The sequence below is a fragment of the Marmota flaviventris genome, chromosome 5 (assembly GCF_047511675.1).
Source record: "Marmota flaviventris isolate mMarFla1 chromosome 5, mMarFla1.hap1, whole genome shotgun sequence".
NCBI lineage: Eukaryota > Metazoa > Chordata > Mammalia > Rodentia > Sciuridae > Marmota > Marmota flaviventris.
Genome location: NC_092502.1, coordinates 123,377,598 through 123,400,267, shown reverse-complemented (window position 1 = coordinate 123,400,267; position 22,670 = coordinate 123,377,598). Strand labels below are relative to the sequence as shown.

The window sequence follows — 22,670 nt, the reverse complement described above, 5'->3', positions numbered from 1 at the left end:
CCCATATCTTAATCATGTCTGAAGAAGACTAACTTTATGACCCTAGTCTTTTTGTGTATATGTGGTGCTGGAGATTGATGTGAGCCACTGATTGACAATATCAAAGGAATAATGGTTATATTTCAGAAATTTAAGTAGTTCTAGAGTCATGATGCTTTTGCCACTTATTATCAGTATGATTCTAAACAAGTTATTTCACTTCTCTATGCCTCAGAGCACAGAGAAATGGGGTTAACACAGTTAACTACCTCACAGGATTTTGTGGAGTACATCAGTTAACAGACAAAACATTTGGGGCACTAGCTTGCCCATACAAAATGACTGATCAACTTTAGTTCCATCTGTAGGACTCTAGAGTTCCTATGCCTCTGTGTGTCTCAAGCTGAACTGCTTCCAGCACCCCATCTAGCTCTTTCCGCTGGCATTCTTCTTTATATTAAGGGCACTAAGGAGAGATTCCAAACTGTTGTCACATGGACTCCCAGCTGTCAAATTCAAATTCCTTGCTATACTGCAAGTAAAACCGAAAATTAGAGACTGTTACTAAGTATTATCATTCACTTCCATCTATATATAAGTTGATTATTTGTCAACAAATATTAAAACTGAGTATCTATTATGAGAGTCAATTGTACTAGGTTTCTATAAAATTCTAATCTTTTGTCCTTCAGATATAATTTCTACTGCTTGATCTAAGAAGGACTGTATTTGAAGTTCACTAACAATCTACTAATGTAAAATGAGAAAGTAGCCGAGTGCAGTGGTGCATGCCTGTAATCCCAGCAGTTTGGGAGGCTGAAGCAGGAGGTTCGCAAGTTCAAAGCCAGCCTCAGCAACAGTGAGGCACTAAGCAACTCAGTGAGACCCTGTCTCTAAATAAAATACAAAATAGGGCTGGGGATATGGCTCAGTGGTCAAGTGCCCCTGAGTTCAAAAGGAAGCAAAACAAATAAAATGACTGAAAAATATCTAAACCTGCATGTGGTAGCACGTGATAATTCCAGCTACTTGGCTGTGACAGGAGGATTTTGAGTTCTAGGCCTGACTAGGTAACATAACAGGACCCTATCTCAAAAAAAAAAAGTTAAAAAAAGAAAAATATCTATGCATGTTTTACTATCTCAACTTACCTGTTCACTTGTGGGTACCAAAAGCTTGGTTCAAAGGTGGTAATGTTAAAGCTTTGGAATGACGAAATAGGGCAAGCTATCTAACCCAAACTTGATAAGTAAAGCATTCATCATTTCTAGCCATCCTCCAGCACTACATCTTTATGTTTTCTGCTACAGAAAGAGGTGGAATCTATTGGTTGTACACTTATTTAGGTTCCAATTTTGAGTATCAATTGTTAAATAACTAACTTCTGAAGTTGTTCTTTTTTATGGAAATTTAATTATAATAGCTTTTAAGTTCATTTTGTTTTCTGGGCTAAAATGGTCTAAATTCTCCAAACCTCAAGGGCTGACAGAGGATGAGGCAGCTACTCAGGAAATAACAATACTAAGTTATAGATACTACAGAAGAGGATGAGGCAGCTACTCAGAAAATCACAATACTAAGTTATAGATACTTCAGACAAAGGTCTTGCCCTTAAGGCACATAACGGTGTGCAAAACATGGATGATACCAAAGAATTTATTGTAAATGTAGTGGCAAATACACTGAGAATAATCATCATTAAAAAGTAACTAGAAAATTACACATGTTGAAAGTCTGTGCTTTTTCTTCCCCCACCACCTTTAGGTTAATGGCTAGTACCAACATTTTAGATAATGAAATACTTAATAAGATGGTCCATTTTCACATAATTTCACAATTGTATCTTCATCTTAATTTCAGTATCCATTACTATTCTCTGTTTTAATCAATTCTGTAATGATCTGTAGAATCTTGTCATCTGAGTAAAAAAAAAAAAAAAAAAAAACACCCATGAATAAATTCAACACTGGCTAACTTTCCAATGTATATGCATGTAAATAAGAGGAATTCTCTTTAAAATATTTTCTTAAATTAAGAATACAAAATCAAAACCAACAATATTCACTATAATACTAGAGATACCTATAAAATATTATTTGTTGTCCTATAAATGTTATCTATTATTATAGTTTCACTATAATTCAACAACAATAACAAAAAAAAAAATCAACATTTTGGAAAAAAGTCAATATTGATTATGTACAGGCTAAGGTCCAAAGACATAATGTGGTAAAAACTGTTTCTTTTCTTTGTAAGAAATATTTTCTTTAAAAATTCAAGATAAGATGTTTGCTTACAACTTTTTCATCTGGTTGAAATAATCCTATTGACTTTTCCATGTTCCTCAGAGTATGGCAGGATTTCCATAAAATGGGCAAGGAAGAAGAAACTGTTATCAGTTTCTTCATGTTTAGACCAAAGGAAATAAAAAATTGAAACAGGGAAGTGTTCTTGGAGAGGTGTCAATGGGGAAGTGACAAGCTTCTCTACATAACAAAGGGAACCAATACCCACTGATTTGACAAACATCAAGAGAGGAGGCATTATTTGCTAAGGTTGTTCTGTTAACAACTACCCTGAAATTGTGACTTCCTAAGAATCTCATAATCACTCTTTTAGAAAAGTTGTAATTATCAGAGCTAATTCTAAATTCTAATACTGAATTCTGCATTTACACTTGGTTTAAATGCTCTGAATTTCAGTGGTTGCAATGGAAATTTAAAAAAATTTTTTTTTTGTAGTTGTAAGTGGACAGAATGCCTTTATTTGTTAATTTTTATGTGGTGCTGAGAATCAAACCCAGTGCCTCACACATGCTGGACAAGTGCTCTGCCACTGAGCTAGAGCCCCAACCCTGCAATGGAAATTTTGACAAATGTTATGTGATGGTGTGATGGGAAGCATATAGCACCAATAGGAAGATATTCTCTTCCTACAACTTCATTCTAATCAAGTCTCTATTATACAACCACTAGTTTACAAGAAATACAGGGACTAGAAAAGATGTTAAATCAAAGCATAAGGATGTAACCAATCAAAGCCTAAATGTGGAACATTCTCCATTAGAAATATAACCCAAATTATGAAATTTGTTAATTTTAATAAATTGCATTTAAAAGGGGGATGATAGTAAAGCAGAAGTATACAGAATAAAAGACTGAAAAAAATGGCTATAGGTTTCTCCTATAGAGATCAGTATGTCTGGGATAGTCCTTTGGACCCTGCATTTTTATAACTGTCAGGATGATTTTTATGGTTAAGTGTCAATTTCAGATTTCTGTTGAAGGATAATGTATTTATTTTTTACAGGTTAACAATTCTGCATTTGTGAGAAATGCATGGTAAACCTAACAGAAAGTTCCTAATTCTTATTTTTTTAAAAAATAACTATGTTACTAGTTTACTAGGATGCTAATTAAGTAGTAAAATTTTATGCTCATTTTTATTATCCCTTTTTTTTCTGTGAAATGGTCAGTTTAGAAGCAAAGTTTAGAAGAGGTAGGAGTTAAAAGATTTTTTTTTTTTCTATTTTTTTGATACTAGGGATTGAACCCAAGAGTGGTTAACCACTGAGTTAACCCCAGCCTTTTTCTTTATTTTGAAACAAGATCCTGTTAAATTGCAGAGGGCCTTGCTGTCTTTGAACTTGTAATTCTCCTTTCTCAGGGTCCTGTTCTCTGGGATTACAAGGGTGTACTACTATGCCCAGATAAACTAAAAGAATCTTAAGAGAATATGTAATTTGTGAATAATCAGAAATTATCTGAGTTTGATGGAATTCAGCATAAAATAGATTTTATTAAAATTTTTTTTAGTCACATGGAATTTATAACTCCAATGTGCTATCGTGTGCTTTAACTTAAAATAAATTATAAATACTGTCTTCCACATATATATTCTCTTCCACTGTCATCATAATCAAACACTTACTTTCAAGGGACATCTTTGGATTTTCAAGCTTTTTTCTTAAAACAGAATCAATGAGAATTCTTAGCTGCTTGAAAATTACAGCTATCTTTACAGGAGCCTGTTGAGAGAAGATGACAGATTGGACAAAGTTGATCCAGGTGAATTTGAGTGTCTTTAAATAAATTAAGGTAAGACTATATATCTTTCATCTTACCTGCCTTAGCAAAGCTTGACTTTTAACATAAACACAATGGAAAAACATTAGCAAATTACTTCTAGTAGTTAAGCTATGCAAACATATTGATATTCTTACTAAATTTGATATTTGTTCCCCAAATAAAGCAACTATTATTCCAATAACTTTTCTTATATAATTCGTGGGAGTTAAGACTAAAGTTTGGGGATGGAAATTTTTTAAAAGCTTTATTGAAGTATAACTTAACAAACCATAAAAACACACTCATTGTTAAGTATCTAATTTCAATGATTTTTAGCAAATTTATAGAATTGTGCAACCATCACCACAATCCAACAATAGAAATTTCTACCACTAAACTTTTTTACAAAGTACCAGATAATTTTTTTTTTTTTGTACTGGGGATTGTACCTTGTAGTGCTCAACCACTGAGGCACATCCCCAACCCTTTTAAAAATATTTAGAGACAAGGTCTCTCTAAATTGCTTAGGGACCTCACTAAGTTACTGAGGCTGGCTTTTTTTAAAAAATTTTTTTAGTTGTAGATGGACACAATATCTTTATTATATTTATTTATTTTTATGTGGTGCTGAGGATCAAACCCAGTGCCTCACATGTGCTAGGCAAGCACTCTACCAGAGCCACAACTGGCTTTGAACCTGAACTGAGGCTGGCTTTGAACCTTCGATCCTCCTGCAACAGCCTTCTGATAATGCTGGGATTACACAATGCGTGCCATTGTACCTGGCCAGATAAATTTTTTAAGTTACATGTAAAATTCACCTCTACAGATCTGGGCATACAGCTATCATGGTGAAGCCTAATAAAATTTTTTAGATTTGCTTAGTTTAAGCTGGTCGATGTTGATGGTGCTACAAAGAAACAGATGCACTTATTGCCAGAAATAAGCATATCTAGGTTTAATTTATACAGAGAACTTGACAATATGTATTAAAAACTGAATCTGTTTGGTCTTTGTGTGGCCAAACACAGTGGAATGAATGATCCTGAATTTGGGGATCAATAATTCTACATCTGAATCTTGCTCTACCAATAACTAATCCATGTAATCTAGAAAAGTATTTCTATATAGCAGCATCTCTATAGAAAGGAAATTAAAAAAAAATATCTAATAAGATTATTAAGATATTATATTTGAGATAATCCATATGAAATTAACTATTGATATACCTAACACATGACAAGTTAATAATTGTTACTGATAACAAATATATATACTTTTATAATAGCAATATAATTTGATTTCTAAATTTAATAGATTTAAAACCATACAGGCAGGATAAAATAAAGAAGTCATTTATTTTAAATTGTAAGAAAAAAGTAAGTAAACCTCAATAAAAACTTAAAAATCTACTTCAATGTTATTAGAAGTTGAAAATTTTTATATAATGAATAAAATCAGCTGTGCTCTGTACCTGAAAATAGATCCAGCCATCAACAGAAAGAAGACGTTCTCTGTGTTGAACTTCTATATCACCACCAAAGAGTAAAACTGGAAAAGGGGTTATTAGGGTTGTTTCCCTCAAATACACTCTGGCATACCTTATCTACATAAGAAAAAAAAGGGGAGAGAAACAACTTCACAGTCTAAAAACAAAAATTCATTTATCTGTTTCATATAAGCATTTTTCAATAATATGACTCTTTTTAAATCATTCTCTTATGTGAATTTTTCAATTCTGCAGTAATTACTATCATCACCTATGTATTAAAAGGCAATATATATATATATTTTTTTTTTAGAGAGAGAGAGAACTTTTTAATATTTATTTTTTAGTTTTTGGTGGACACAACATCTTTGTTTGTATGTGGTGCTGAGGATCGAACCCGGACCGCACACATGCCAGGCAAGCGCGCTACCACTTGAGCCATATCCCCAGCCCCAGGCATTTTAAATATTATCTGTAAGGTTGAATTATATGCCTTGACCATAAATGAAACTATGTATAAGTAATTATTTAATGATATTAAATAATTAATGTCATAATAATGTTATGATTACATTTCAAAGTTTCTGGTTTCTAGATAAATGTTCAGTCAGTCAGTAATTTCTCATGTTTTACATTTAAGTTTGATAATATATTGAGTGTTTTCAAGCCAGTGCTAGAAATTATGGATTCTTGTTACTTTAAAGGTCAAGAAATATAATAAAGGCACTCTTATAGTAATGTGGGAAGAAATGTGTTTCAATTTGATGTTTTCTTTCTTACTGCCTTAAAACATGAGTCAATACAATAACAAAAAACACACACAAAAAACCAAAATATAAAGCAAATAAAATGTCATCATAATCTCTACCATACATTTAAAGTAAGAGAATGGAATAGCAATGTAGCTATGATTCAGAAGACTGTTTTAATTGTAATCTATAAATATTTGCTATTAAATTAGGTGATACTATGACTCAGACTCTTGCCCACTAATCCATAGTTCTACTACCCCATCCAAGATTCCTCTTATTTGGAAATGGAACATACAACTTGGTCTTTTTTCCCTTTTGAAACTTTATTAACTGATACCTTAATTAACTATCTGTTATAACTGTCTTTATTCCAAGTACAAAATTCAGAGAAAATTCTACTATTTTTCTCTTATTAAATGAAAAAGACATAAGTATTATTTTTGAGAAGCTATGTATGTACATCTAGATTTCAAACACAAAAAAGAATAGCTCAATTTGAGAACTAAGTTAGATATTTGTTGGGACATAACTTGTTATAAATGACTTCTAGAAAAATGTTCTGAAAACTAGAATTTAAGAACAAGTACTTTACCTTCTCCTGGTATAAGAGCCATCCATGAGTTTGTAAATCACGATTTACTGAGGATGGATGTACTTGTGCTTTGCCTTGGGCTGTTTCCACTATGCAAGCCAATTTTTCTGTAACATCCACTGACTTTGTATAGATTATCTTCCCCACATTGTCATATAGTCCAGCAGCCAATACAGCTTTAAGAAGGGCAATTTCTTGGAAAGAGAGGGTCTGTGAGGCTCTGTTTTCCTCCCAGCTGGTAGAAGTTGAGGCAGATGAAAATCCTGCAGCCTTAACCAACTTTATTAATTCCTGCTTTACATCCTAGATTGATTTATGTTTTTTAAAAAAGACATAATCACAATTGATTAAAAGAGAGAAATTTCCAAATAACTTTGTAATTTGTATTACTGTTTTCCATAAAAAACAGACAAGATGCCAAATTATTATTTAGTTGACTTCCACCCAAATTAAGTTAGGGTAGAGAAAAGAGATACTGGAAAGTTAAGAATTAGAGCCAGATCTTTCACCATGGTAAGATTTTAGATGTTATAAAATATAAGCATTTCTATGAGAGCTGTTTCAGTAGTAGCTATCCTTTTTTTACTCAATGAGGATGGTCACAGAATAACAATGAAAAAGAATTAAAGAACTGTGATTACATTCTCTACCTTTTGTCTCTGGGAATCTGACCTTAATTTCCTAAAGAATTCGACTTCTTTTAATCTAAAATTGTGACCTAAAACATTTTTCTACCTTTAACAGTGCCAATCAGCAAAGATTACTACAGGAAGGATGAACATTTTTCAAAGTACACAGGATATAAGTAATTAAAAGGTGACATTTACACTTAGGATATTCTTTAGGCTTTTGGTCTGGGGTAAAATAAACACTGATTCCAGGGGAGGAAAGACCAAACAGCTGCTCTAACACCAGAGTTGGCAAAGAGATCTAAAACCTTGCAGGTCAGAGTAGGTGAAGAAAAGGATCAGACAAAGAAGGCAGTGAGAAACAATCTGGAGGTTGGGGGAAGGTAAGGTTTAAGTTAAAGGAGAAAGGGCTAAACTGAAGAAATTGCCACCTTTGGACCAAGGAACCAGTATTTCCACGTACTGAATTTCAGTCAGTTGGCCCAGAGTGGCTATTTTCAGAATGTAAGAACGTCTATAGGATGATTTACCTGGTTTGTTAAAAAACAAAACAAAACAAAAAGGAAAAAACAGGAGGGGGTAACTATAGATTAAGAGACTTAAGGGATATATCAACCAAATTTAATGGGTATTCCTTGTTTGGATCATGATTTGAATTAACTTAAAAAAATTTATGAGATCATTAGGGATATTTAAGCACTGTATAAATATTAAGGAAAATTTTAAAAGGTGTGAAAATATTAAGGAAAACAAAAATCCCATACTTCAGATATACATAATGATCTGATGCCTTGGATGTGCTTAAAAATAATCTAGAGGGCAATTAGTAGGAGAATATAAATTAAAGCAAGATTGATCACATGTTGATAATTATGGAAGCAGGAAATGGTTACCTGGAAGTTCATTATAATAGTCTGTCTATATTTTAGTATAATGAAGAAAACAATTTTCCAGATTCAGAACTGTAAATTATGCCCCTTTGAGATTCTTTAAGTGCAACCGAGACTGATAGAGGTTAACTATCCTAATTCCCATACTAGTGTTATTTCTAAGGAAATATGCTGCCTTTTTAAAACAAAAAATCATTTCCCAAATATATATAATTGTTAAGTACTGTTTTAAATCACTATGTCATACATATTGGTTACTTGTTGGAAGTAACAATGGAACAAAAATTATAAGTTTATTAATTCAGTAAGTATTTATTAAATTCTTACTGTGTGTCAAGCACTAGTCTATACATTCTTCTTCTTCCCCCCTCCACCTAAAAATAAGCCTATCATAGTTTTCCATCTGACTTTAGAGAAGTGTGTTAATTACCTCTAGGGTTAACAGTGATGTTCTATTAAGAAAGTTCCTTCGGCAATACATGATTTCAGATCGATAGCCTCCTTCTTGCCGTGCTTTCTTCCATCTAGATAAATGAAATGTTGATAAATGAATAAAGTTTATGTTTTCTTTCCAAGTTTTCTTTTTCAGAGGTTGTAACCAAAGTAAGGTTTAATTAAATTATAATCATTTAAAGAGAAAGGTTCTTGCTTTTTATAGCAGCTACATTTATATAAGAATTTCAACTACAACATAAACTTTTTGTTTACATATAGTAATAAATTACTAAATGACTCCAAACATGATAAATGAATATATGTAATCTCAAGAAAATTGTTTTTAAATTTTAAAGAGCATAAAACTATGAAATTCTAACATACTGTGACAAATGAAAAAAACTTGAAATGTCAATAATTTTAATGACAAAGATTTCATTTCTTAAAAAGTAAATAACCTCAGGTCATTAGCATATTGATACCATGTAGATTCTTTCTTTCTTTTTTTTTTTTGAGAGAGAGAGAGAGAATTTTTTAATATTTATTTATTTTTTAAAAAATTTTCCACGGACACATCTTTGTTTGTATGTGATGCTGAGGATCGAACCCGGGCCGCACGCATGCCAGGTGAGCGTGCTACCGCTTGAGCCACATCCCCAGCCCACCATGTAGATTATTTCTTTACCCTAGATAAGCATTGTAGATTGTCAGATGGTCTGAATCTGCCATAGCCAAAGCTGATTTTGCAAGATCTGCTTCATCTTTTCGACCAATTGGTGTGGTAAAAGGAGACTTCTCTGTCATAACTGCTGCCAGTGTTGCCTATCCATAAATAACCAAATAATTTATCATTAGAAGTATACACTGAAACAGATTTATAAAAGAAAGCAAATCATAAAACAATCACACTGTAAGTTGTCCTTATTTTTAATAATACCATATTCCATCATAGCTAACTTATATTTTCATTTTAAGTAGTAACTCTCAGTTTCATTTTAAAAAATGCATTACTTTATTTTTATCTTCTGAAGGAGGTAAGGAACCCAAATTAGAGAAAAAAACTGAAAATGTATATAAGTGATTTATAGTCTGTCATGTAGGTAGAGGCAATCTCAGAATCACAGCTCAGTTATCTTAACTCCTACTGCTAAATCACGGATTGCCATGCCCTTTAAAAAAATATGCTTAACTTGTTGCAACTTTTCAGACAAACTATCATGGTAGAGGTAATTTTTTGAATTTGGCACAATCCTGGTGAGTAACCCCTTCCTCTCTTCCTTCTTCCCTCCCTTCCCCTCTCTCTTCCTTCTTTTCTCCTTTTGTGGCGCTAGGGATCAAATCTAGGGTCTCATGCATGGTAGGCAAGTGCTCTACCATGAGTGACATCCCCAACCCCACACCTAGATCTAATTACTAAAGAAAAAGAGAGAAAATAATAGTTGTTTTTAAACAACCTTGATTTATGCCCAGAAAAGGACACAGCTTGATAAAGACAGTGCAGAATATGTGCCCAAAGATTCAGACAGATGCATAGAATGAATGAATGAATGGAGAAAACAGAATCCTGATAACTACTGGCCCAGAAAGGGAACACAGATAAAAGAAAAAAAATAAGTTTTGATTCTAGTTTTCAAAATCTGTGGTGTTTAAAACTTCCTTTGAATTATCTACCATATATTCAACTAAATAAATATTTCAAGTGGGTTGTTTGATAGCAAAAGTTCAGACAAACTGAAGTCACATAACAGTACCTGTAGTATACTTAAGTAAATGAATAGATTTTCAAGTATATAAAATAAAAATTTAAAACTTAAAAATTATTTCCAAACTTGAGAATTTCCTAGCAAAATGACATTTAAAGTGAAGTAGCAGCAGTATCATTTCACTTACCACTGGATTGAGACAGCCAAATATGGCACCAAAAATAAGCATCTTGCCAATTTTGACATTCACAGGTAAAGCTGCAAGGTGTTGGCCCAATGGAGTCAGTTTAGGTTCATTTAGTTCACAAGCTCCAATTTTTCGGAGTAAATTCATTGCATTGCTGATTACTTGAAGCTGAGGAGGATCTAAGGCTTTGGATAGGAAATCCTCAGGAGAACCAAGATTACATTTCTGCAGATTGAAAGAGTGATAAAATTGGTATGTGAGCAGAAAGAATTGATACTACACAAACAGTGGAACTAAATTTTGAGTTCAGTAAAATTTTAAGCAAAGAGGGTAAATGTGTAAGGTTATCCCTATTATTTTTCTTATAGTGGGGCTGGGGAGATGTATGTGTTTGGAGGCAAAGGTAGAAAAGAGGATGAGATCTTCCAGTCCACATTTTTGGTTTCTTCACTACTGATTTTAGTCAAAACTCTAAGAAAAGGAGGATATTATCAGTCTAGAATTCCTTGGTCTGTTAGTGCTTCTCAATTTCAGCATTACTAAAAGTTTGTGCTGGGTAGTACTTTGTTTTAGGGAGCTGTCCTGTGCACTATTCATATGTTCAGCAGCATCCCTCATCTCTACCCACTAGAGACCAGGAACATTTATCAATCCCTGCCAGTTATGAAACCCCAAAATGTCTCTAGACAACTCCACATGTCCCCCTGATAAGAACTACTGATCTAGGTTGTATTTCAATATATATGCTGTATTTTAATAGAAACTATGAGTATTTATGGCAAAATCAAAGCACAGTGGATTTATACTTATAAAAAGATGGAAAGGAGCACATATTAAAGAACAAGATACTTGAAAATCTATAAAGCAACATAAAGGCAAGATAAGTTTATATTTTTTTTTTCTAAAAAGGGTGAAGAACAAAAAAATTCATCTAAGTTCCTAATAACAAATACCATAATATGAAGACATAATTCCTCCAGAGGTACACGCAAGATTTCAGGAACAGAATAGTCCATAAAGCCTTCAAATCTGAAAAATAAGATAATATTTATCTGGAATGCCACCTAGTACTGATTTGGACTTTTTGAATTTGAATGCGGTGCCATACCTCTCTCTCGGGTATAATCGAAAGCAGAAGCCATCTCGGACCCGCCCAGCTCTCCCCTGGCGCTGCAGAGCACTAGCTTTACTCACAAAAGTTTCGACCAAGGAACTCATTTGACTGCTTTCATGGTACCTAAAGAAATGTTTTAGGAGAAAATAAGTAGATAACTCACATTAAAATTGGAAAAACCCAGAAATATTTAACTCTTAACATTAAGTTAAATATAGGTTGTTTTGATAATGAAGTTTTTAATACCAAATTAAAAGCTCTGGTACAAGGAAAAAAGACAAGCTTGTGTCATTTACCCTTTCTCAAATTAATCTGATCAAGGATTATTATTATTATTTTTTTTTAGTGGAATACCTATGTAACAAGAATTCTTTGAAATAGTTTGAGAAGTGCTAGTGTCAACATTAAAATTCATCATACCTTTCATAAGATAAGTTAAACACTGAAAACATTTCCTCTAGAGGTACAATCAAGAACTTATTTTTTATTTGACAGTATTATTTTTCAAATATTTCAACAGTGTCCTAATATTAGGGATAGTGTATGTAATTATAAAGTAGTAAAGGCAGTGTACCCAATTTATGCAATATAAATATTAAAATATTTATAAAGTAGTAATTGTTTTGTTGGTGATTTAGTTAAGATTATCTGTTATGTTCCAGTTACTGTACAAGGCACTTTCAATTAGGATATCTTCATTTTTCTCACTTACACATAAAAAAACTGATGATTAGAAAGTTTTTACTTTCTTTAAGATAACAAATCAGAGATTTAAATCCAGCTGACTCTAGATTTATGTCCTTTTGTTATTATCCCACAAATAATGTTTTTGTTAAACAATTTATTTTAGAAACAAAAAAATCTACAAAAAGTAATGTAAAAATTTTTTAGCACTTTCCTAAAAGTAGTAGCACAATGGCCTCACAACCCCATGAAATGAAATTCTTAACATTTAGCCTCAGACATTTTAAAGTTTCCTATAGCTTTTCTAAGGCTTTTTGCTTTGGGCAGAATTAAGACATTTGGGATTTTCCCTATATGATTCTGTAATTTCTCCTAACAATTCAAGAGCCCCAAACTCTTTCCAGGTTAAAAATGTCTTGATCTGGGAAATTCAAACTTACTTATTTTCTTTTGTTCTTCCAGTATCAATTACAAATACAACATCTGGAATAGTGATACCCGTCTCTGCAATATTTGTTGCTAAAACAATCTGAAAATAAACAAAACGCTAAAACATTTAAACAACTTTCAGCAACATATCATCATTTAAACTTCTTTAGATAGTTTGAACTGATGAATTTTTAGTATTGTTCGTTTTTGAGACAGCATCTCATTAGGTTGCCCAGGCTAGTCTCAAACTCATGGGCTCAACGATCCTCCCACTTTAGCCTCCCAAGTAGCTAAAATTACAAGTGTGCATCATCATGCCCAGCAGAACTGATGAATTTTTAAAAATGAATTTCAATTTTATTCACAAAAACTTAAAATTTGTTATTATTTTGTAATTAATTTGCTCTAGTTTCATCAGCTGAGTTTATTAAAGTTGATTTTTATTATAAGAAAAGCAACATTCCCCTAATTCTAGTAAATCATCTTAAAAAATGACAGAGTAGAATGGGAAACTGGTCAGTGAATGGAGACAGCTCAGTGCAACCTTTCAGATTTCTTAGAAGGAAAAAAAAAAAAAAAAGCAGATGATTGACAACTGCTTACTATCCTGCTTCTTTATATCTTTGCTTTATGAGTTTGTCCTGAATTACCTCACCTGTAAATTAGGAGGTAGAAACAGATAAATTCTGCAGTCTAAACTCTCTAGTTCTAAAATTATTAACAGTGATTACTGAATAGTGCAATCTTCTGCATTTTTATGTTATTGTTGAATAATTGGAGATAAAACTTAGGAAATTCTGAGTCAAATCCAATAAGCATTGCTCTACTTCTGTGTATTTTGATATTGAATAATTGCTTCTTATTCATTTATTCTAGGAAATGAAACCCAGATTATGAAGAGCTGGATGGGACCTATGTGATCATTATATTTCAATAGTGTTTAAATTTTAATTTTTTTCCTTTGGGTTAAGAGATGGAACTCTTTTCTTCAAACAAAATCTTACAGGGAAGCCCAAATGTTGAAGATCAGAGCATAGCCTCAGGATCCCTATAGTTCTCAAGGCACAGTTAGAAAATCAACAGTTTAATTCAACCTTTCTTAAAGAAAAGTGAGGTTGAGTAGTTGTCAAAGACTACACAGATGGTGGCAATTTAGCAACTAGAAACCAGGCCTCTTGCATTACAGTCAGGCTTTTTCCAACAGCTATATCTTTCCCATAGTTCCTAGATTGTGCTCAGAGAAAGGGTTCAGAATCTGAGATACTCCTTGTCAAGAAGAATCCTGAGGAGAGGACACAATGAAAATACTGAGACTATTTCCATAATATAATGATCTTTGTACTATAAAAACATTCAGGAAAAAAACAGCTTAGAAATAGGAATTCTCCTGGGACTTAAACAGCTCCTGATATCCAATTTCCTTCAAAATGCCTTCCTGGGAAAAGTAGTGATTTGTTTTTTTCACAAGCAACATTTATGCCATATTTTCAACTACCACTCCCGTCAAAAGTCTTGTCCCTTTAATAGCACGTAATGTAAATATTCAAATGCTTGAGTTTTAATATTGGGTTCACTTCTGACTCAAGTAGAGCACTAGGAGTCTGTCATGAGTAGGTACTTAATAATTTCCTTCGATCATAAAAAGTCACAATGTTTTCATGAAATATGATCAGGTGGATCACTATAAATTTGATGTACTGAATTTTACCTTCCTGACTCCTGGAGGAGGAAGTGTGAATGCTGCTGCTTGATCTTGTGTTGAAAGAATAGAATGCAGAGCTATCACCTTATATCTGAAAGTTAAAATCATAGTTCTTAGCAAGAGTTTCTCTTTAGAAGACACTGCAAAGAATAACAAAGTTTATTTGCATATAGAAAGCAATTTTCAAATGGTTTATCATGAAAAATTTAAACACACAAAAGTTCATAGAATAGTTGAATAAAATCCCATGTAATATGAACAAGTTACAGATTGAATATCCCTTCTCTGAAATGCTTGGGGTAAGAATTGTTTCAGATTTTTAAACATTTAGAACTTTGAATTTTGTATTAAGGTGGCTCAAATTGTATATGAAATATAGGGTCTAAAGAATTTTTTAAAATGTCGTAATGTTAATGTGAAAACCGTGATATCAATAGTAAATTATATCAGAACAGATGAACAGTTGCGTAAATACGATAATTTATAATGTTGTTGAGTTATTTTGTGGGGTGATGCTGGGGATTGAACTCAGGGGCCCTCAATCACTGAGTCACATCCCCAGCTCTATTTTGTATTTTATTTAGAGACAGGGTCTCATGTGTTGCTTAACACCTCACTGTTGCTGAGGCTGGCTTTGAACTTGCGATCCTCCTGCCTCAGCTTCCTGAACTGCTGGAATTATAGGCATGCACCACCATGCCTAGCTTCTTGTTGTTTTTATAAGGTTAAGTGGATTGGGGGGAGAGTCACCATTTTATGCTTAATCACAGGATTCTCTCTACTTAATCATACTAAGAAAATAGAACAAATGCAGCTATAGTATGTAAAAATTTTTACTATATGAAATGCTATAATAGAAATATTAAACACAAAGATTTAACTCACTGTTTACATTTTTCACTTAAGGTGAAAAGACTTTGAAAACTCTGACTTTTTTGTTAATATGTATTTTTTTAGTTGAGGGTAGATACAAAATACCTTTACTTTTTTTTTGTGGTGCTGGGGATCGAACCCAGTGCCTCACGTGCTAGGTAAGTGCTCTACCACTAAGCCACAACCCCAGCCCAAGACTTTTAATGTTTCAAATGTTTTTCTATCTTAAAATTACAAGGAATATAGTGAAGATTTGTAGTTACCGTTCAGAATAAAATCTTCTATCATTTGACAGGAGATCATACAACTGTTGAATATGAGCAAGACCTGGTAAAAAGATCAATACTGCTCCTTCAATATTTCTGAATTGGGGACTTTTGTCTGAAATTTTTAAAAAAGATAAAATATTGAAGATTAAAAAACAGCATCTAAAATATTAATAAAATAGCTAATAAAATAAAGAAATATTTTATCAAAACAGAGAGACACTAGAAATATACCTAAATATACAAGAAGTTCCAGAATGAGATCCAGGTTGATTTTGTGAGGATTCATGTAGGAAATAGCATGCTGAGTGCGGTTGCTGTACTTTTGGTAAAAAGGATTTAAGTCGGCACTTGTTCCAGTATAAACTGGAATGTGTTCCTAAAAGAAACACACCACAGAGAGCTGAATGAAAACATTAAATATTTTTGTAAGAAAAAGAAGAAAAACGAAGTTATTTACATCCATTCAAATCTACTTTTTTCATTGTCACCATTACTGTTGTTAAAATACAGCAAGAGTACAATTTTCAAGTGGAAAAAATTTAAAACTTCAAATCTCTCCTATAATTTATGTATTATTCTGTGGCATTTAAAAAGCAGTCAGGCCAAGAGAGGACATAATAATTTTAATATGGTAATTTATACCTACCTCATTCCTCCTACATTCTACTTTGGCTATAAATTCCAATAATCTCTTTTGAAATAACTAAACTTTTCTAAAGTTGTTTTTTTAGTTTGTAATTCCTATCTTTGGAATTTCAGAGAAAGATTTTAGCTTTTGCTTTCTGGGGTTTTCTGTCTTTAAAAAGATAAAGTAACTTTAATTTTGTATTTCCATCAGTTTGGTTATTTGCATGAAATACAAATGAAATGTCATAGATGTACTCAAAATGCTGGATATAGTACCACTGGTTAAAATGTCAGATAATGTAGCTTTCCTGATGTTTCTAAAAACACACAATTGAGACTAACTCCCTAGGAAGAATTGTGCTTGCCCCAAATATTGTCCCTATATATCTAAGACTGGCTCTTGCCAGGAGGGAGGGTACTAAGAAGACCAATGGCAAAGATCTAGATTTTGGGCCTGCACCATCTAATCACTTATGGTGAAAAGACAAAGTATATAAAACCACTATGAATTTACTCCTTAATAATTGATCACTGCTATGAAATTGTTATAAAAGCTGCTTCTTATTTACATAGTCCTTTAATTTTTTGTGTTTGAATGGCTCAGAACAATGTAAGAGAACAATTATATTACAAATTAAAGACTATAAAACAATGCTTAAAAAATGATCTTTAAACTTTATTCACACTCGTATCTGTTTCTCTTCTACCAAATTATACCCAAATCTACTGCGTGAGCCATATGAAATTCACATGGCAGGTTATGCCCTGGATATCAACACTAGATCTCTTTCAAAAGATTTTCTTCTTACGTGGTACTTTTTTATCCCCCCAGCTTTGCCAGTGACATTAAGGGTTATTTCTTCTTCCTCCTCTAGAAATTTTTGACAATATTCCGAGTCTTTTTCCAACACAAAGCCTGTTTCTTCTATTATATCTTCAAGATGAAAAACCTGCATAGAGTAAGGCAGATAAATGGGTGAACCCAAATTCATTTCAGAAATATAATAAAGAGAAAAAGGGGATTATCACCTTTTGAATGTTACCAAACTAGATTATGAAAACAATTTTTTTCAGTATTACTTGGAAATGAAGAATTTTGTTAATACAGGTGGGTTTGTCACTTAAGTCTCAAGACAAATTACATTATGATGTATTTTTTAAATGTGAAAATGGATAAAAGAATAGACTTCAGCAGCTGAACTAAAAAGATAAGCATTAAAATCAGGCAGAAGGGGCTGGGGTTGTGGCTCAGAGGTAGAGTGCTCGCTTAGTACATGCAAGGCTCTGGGTTCGACCCTCAGCACCACATAAAAATAAATAAATAAAGATATTGTGTCCAAATCAGGCAGAAAAGAAGCTTCAAAGACGACCCTAAACACAGAATAGGTTAAAAAAAAAAAAAAAGAGTTCCTTAAAGCCAGGTAGCCACTCTCAATCTGGATATAATGGTTTTAATGTAGAACTAAGTTTTATGTTCTGTAGCCCTTAGGTCAGTTGTCAGAACACTCCTTTCCATCCTGTCCTCTCTCAGGCAAGGCAGCACCAGCCATGTCATTCTCAAGGCTATCTCCAGGCCCTCTCTCGACTTGTAGAATCCAAGGAATAGTTTGGGGCTCAAACTACAAGGGACTATGTTCTGGGAAAACTATGTTACGAATGCAGCTTTTGCTTACACACATATTACAAGAAAAACTTACCTCAACAGGATAACTTCTTCCTGAAATTCTGAGAATAGGGCAGTGTGTGAAATACGTAGAGAACTTTTCACTGTCCACAGTGGCACTCATCAGAATCAAGTGTAGATCAGAACGTTTCTGTAAAATTTCCTTCAAGATAACTAATAAGAAATCTGATTGGACACTTCTTTCATGAACCTAATATAAAGATATACCAAAATTAATCATATATAAGGTCTAGTAAGAGGTTTAAACAATTCCACTTGCCACACTGTAGGCTTCTACCCTAGGATATGGCTTGGAGATCAGACCACATGTGGCTGATAAGAGTAGACTGTCTCTCAAACTTAAAGGAGTGACTCCTAACTCTCTGCTATTAATATAAAACTCTACTGTTATCACTACAGAAGACAGATGGTTTATCCACTATGTAGGAAAAATGGAGATAATCAGTAGCAATCTGACAGGTTCACTATTACCATCCACCAAAAAGAATTTTATGCCCTTCAGTGCATGCACTTTAGAGAAGATCACTGTGAATCTCCTATACAGCATAAACAAGATATATTCTCAGGACTTAACAAATATCTGCTAAATATACAAGTCTATCTTCTTTCTGTACTCTTATTTCTATTCCCTTTTATAACAGATATAAAGTAGCATACAAGATAAACTACATCAAGATAACAAAACTGTGTTCATCATTCACTGGCTTGGAAGGCAGGCAGTAGTGGTTAAGTGTTTGAGCTCTGGAATCAATTATTTGGGCTTAGTTCTTGGCTTAGTGATTTCAGTCAAGTTATTTAACTATCTCCAGGTCTATTTCTTTTTCTATAAAAGGAAAACACAAATCATGTAAACTTCATAGAGCTGTTGGGATAATCAAATGAGATAAAACAAAATCTTCAAAACAGAGCCCACGAAACAGTAAGTTCTCAGCATTTTGTTAGATGCTGAGGTTTGCAAAAAAAATCCAGACAGTTTTCTTTATTTAAGGATTTTTAGTCATTTGGGATATTGTATATGGTGGCCCAAAATCACATTGATGGGTAGCTAATTCAGGTGATCAGGAAAGGTACCAAGAAAAATTGCCAATAATTCTGAGAACTGAATGATGAGTTTGAAAAAAGGTAGTGGGAGAATAAAAAAAAAACAAAACAAAAAAACAAATAAAAAAACCAAACAACAACAAAAAAACCACAGGATGAGAAAGGGAGGACAGGGTGTTAGGTCAAGGGACACCAACATATAAAATCATGCCCTATGTTCAATCTCTAGTAACAAATAAATAAATAAATAAAGTACATAAGATGGAAAGGGAGATCGTAATGTACTTCAGGGGAAAATAGAAACTCCAGAGGTACCCCATTAATAGTTATGTAAGATCATATTAGAGAGCTGAGACTTTATGCTAATAAGTCAAGGAGGGCAGTGATTAAAGCATTTTAAAGCAGGGAAATCATGTGGTTTGTGTTTTATTTTAAAAATAAATGCTCAGGAGTCTGAGGCAGGACTGAGAGTTCAACATCAGCCTCAGCAACTTAGTGAAGATTTGTCTCAAAATAAAAAATGAAAAGGGAATGTGGTTCAAAGGTTAAGTGGTCCTGGGTTCAATCCCTGGTACAAAAAAAAAAAAAGCTTACTGGCTACAATTGGTCAATGTAATAGAGGAGAACAAAACAGAAAGCTGAAGTTCAATTTATGAGAGGCTTTTATAGTAATAAGATGTGGTAGTCTCATACAAGGGTGATACCAGTGAATTTAGAAAAAAGTGAATGAACTTCAGAAAGGCAGAATATACATGAATAGGTGAAAGGATTTAGGAGACTTGGGGGAAAGAAAGAAAAGCTTGGATGTTTTTACTGTGGGGGTTTGACTAGGTGATTGTGAGGATCATTCACTGAGATTCAGTGAAGAGAAGGGGCAAGATACAAGGAATGTGCAGAAGGGGTAAAGCTGAGTTTTGGAAATGCTGAATTCCAAGTTTCTGAGACTGAAAGTATCTAGAAGGCGGTTGGATATTTACATTTGAAGGTCAGGAAAGAAAACACCTGATGGATGACATGGGTCTGGCAAACCTCATCAAACAGATGATAATCAATACAGATAAAGATTGCATTAAAAATAAAAAAAAAGAAGATAAAATATGTAGACTATTAAGATCACTTGGTATAGGTGTTCAGAAATTGTATGTTAAGTATATGAGCAGCCAGCAAAAAACGTTACTTAATCTACACATTGACTATAAACTAAAACCAATCATACAATTAATTCCCCAGGGAATAGTACTGTTTTGAGCATCTTCATAAAAGAATCTTGTATAATATAATGAACTCTGCCCAACATCTCTTACATCCTTATATTTAACATGATAATGAATTTCACTGGGTTTATTTTATTCTTACTATATTGTTTAAGGGGTTGATGGTATGAAGGGAAGCTCAATTCTGTTAATCATTTCTACAATATATGGCTAATACTAAACATCAAAGAAAACACCTTCTAGAAGTTGATCTGGTTTTTAAATTACAGTTCATCTGGATCTATATTTACCAAGCAATTTTCTGCCAATAATTTGGAGGTTCTGGAGAACTTACTGACTAGCTGACAGAAATAATTCAACTCACCTAGGAGTAAATATTTCTCATTATAAATATATTTTTTGCCTCATTCTGACTCTTGATGGTACTGATATAATCTAGGTCTAGGCCATGCAAAGCCATAGCTGTGACCCTCATCATCCTGTGCACCCTATGGGTAACCCTTCCAGGGAGAAGGAGTTATCCAAGGGCCTACTAAACAGCCATTTGGCCTCCTTCTAACATGTTAGTGATAAGGTACAATCTGCCCCCATTAAGGAAAAAAGACTCCTTACATAAAAATTCCTATACTTACCTACTACCACAATATTAATTATTAATATTTCTATTAACATTTTCTAACCAAAAGGAGGAAAATAACAAAATAATCTCCATGTTGTTGTTGACTGATTAAAAATCACTGAATGACTAATTTTTACTATTGCTTTCTTAATTTAGTGAATGAATTAACATTTACAAAAAACTTCACATCAGAGAAATTTTTAGTATTTTCTGAATAATAAAAATGCTATATATCTTATCTCTTTTTGAAAAAAAGACACACAATCAAATTACTTAACATAGATAGGCTAGTATGCCATTTAAAATAATTATAGTGTGAAACTTTTGGTATAACTCAGTGTGTATTCCATTTTGATTCAAGTAGAGGTAGGTACATCTGGAGAGAAAAAAAAAATGACATATTAATGATTTTTTTTGCCTTTTGTTTAAGAGTTAGAGCAAACCTTTTAAAAACTAAGAGGCAGAATAGTGGTAAAGAGCCCAGACTGGTATCAGAATGCCAGGGTTGAAGAACTTACTGGCTATGTGAATTTAGCAATATGTGACATCTATGTACTTTAATTTCCTCAACTGTAAAATAAAGATATCTATTTCATTAGGTTGCTGGAAGGATATAATGAATTTATATAAGTGTGTGTGTGTGTGTGTGTGTATTGGTGAATGATCCTTTGAATAATATCAAGTATATACCAAATATTAAAGAGCATTTATTAAATAATTAATGAGACAATGGTTAGAGAAAATTAAATAATTATTATTTGTAAAGTATCTGTCATTTAGTTAGTAAGCATAGACAAATGTTAGCTAGTATTAAAAGTAACATCTTTCTGTTTTTTAAATTTTTATTTTTGCTGCCCTGGGGATGGAACCCATGAACATTCTATCTCTGAGCTATATTTCAAGTCCTTTTTATTTTGAGATGGGTCTTGCCAAATTATCCGGCTGACTTGAACTTGGAATCCTCTTGCCTCAGTCTCTGGAATAGCTGGGATTATAGGAGCGTGCCACTGGGCATGGCAGAAGTAGTATCTTTTTAATAGAAAAATGTTAGAATCTATTCGGACACAACTATAAAATTTACTTACCTCATCTACAATAACATGAGACACATTAGTTAGAAGACCATCTTCTTGAAGTTTCCTTAGTAAAACTCCTGTAGTACAATAAAGTAACCGGGTAGATTCACTAGCTCGAGATTCCATCCGGATCTGATATCCACACAAAGCATTCTGAAGGAGAACACAAATTTTGTGATTATATTCTCACAAGTAATTTGGGAAACAGGCTATAAAAAGTGAAATAAAAATAGGCTGGGGATGTGGTTCAGTGGTTAAGTGCCCTGGTTTCAATCCCTGGTACATAAAAAAGAAGAAAAAAAAAAAAAGAGAGAGAAAAAAGAAAAAAGAAGCATAAATGCTGATCTTGCTGCTATAGAGTAGTCTAAATCTATTTAGAGCAATTTATTATCATCAAGTGTTTCCCTAGTTTTCAGTTACATAAAACTATACAACCCTTTGTTCCCTTTAAGGAATTGATGCAAAAAGCTGTTCAGCTGGCTTCAAGTACCATTTATATGATCATTAAAACATTGGTAAATATTAAACTAATCTTCTACTATAGTATCTTGGAACAAAAACATTGAGGTACTCAGGAACAGAATTTTAGAATAGCTTCCACCAAAATCCTGTAAA

General features: G+C 33.0%; 1 protein-coding gene across 1 annotated transcript in view; it reads right to left on the bottom strand.

The window, feature by feature from the left end:
• Window positions 1-1,619: 1,619 nt before the first annotated feature.
• Window positions 1,620-22,670, bottom strand: part of Dhx29 (DExH-box helicase 29) — a 46,530-nt gene continuing 25,479 nt past the window's right edge. Inside the window, exons 12-27 of the mRNA XM_027938161.2 lie at window positions 22,065-22,208; window positions 18,119-18,295; window positions 17,231-17,371; window positions 16,026-16,170; window positions 15,789-15,906; window positions 14,659-14,743; window positions 12,962-13,050; window positions 11,832-11,960; window positions 11,677-11,752; window positions 10,724-10,948; window positions 9,519-9,655; window positions 8,829-8,922; window positions 6,880-7,182; window positions 5,521-5,652; window positions 3,910-4,006; window positions 1,620-1,897 (exon numbers count right to left, since the gene is read on the bottom strand). Of these exons, the coding sequence (XP_027793962.2) occupies window positions 1,836-1,897; window positions 3,910-4,006; window positions 5,521-5,652; window positions 6,880-7,182; window positions 8,829-8,922; window positions 9,519-9,655; window positions 10,724-10,948; window positions 11,677-11,752; window positions 11,832-11,960; window positions 12,962-13,050; window positions 14,659-14,743; window positions 15,789-15,906; window positions 16,026-16,170; window positions 17,231-17,371; window positions 18,119-18,295; window positions 22,065-22,208 (2,154 nt within the window). The 3' untranslated portion in view covers window positions 1,620-1,835. The remainder of the gene's footprint in view (window positions 1,898-3,909; window positions 4,007-5,520; window positions 5,653-6,879; window positions 7,183-8,828; window positions 8,923-9,518; window positions 9,656-10,723; window positions 10,949-11,676; window positions 11,753-11,831; window positions 11,961-12,961; window positions 13,051-14,658; window positions 14,744-15,788; window positions 15,907-16,025; window positions 16,171-17,230; window positions 17,372-18,118; window positions 18,296-22,064; window positions 22,209-22,670) is intronic.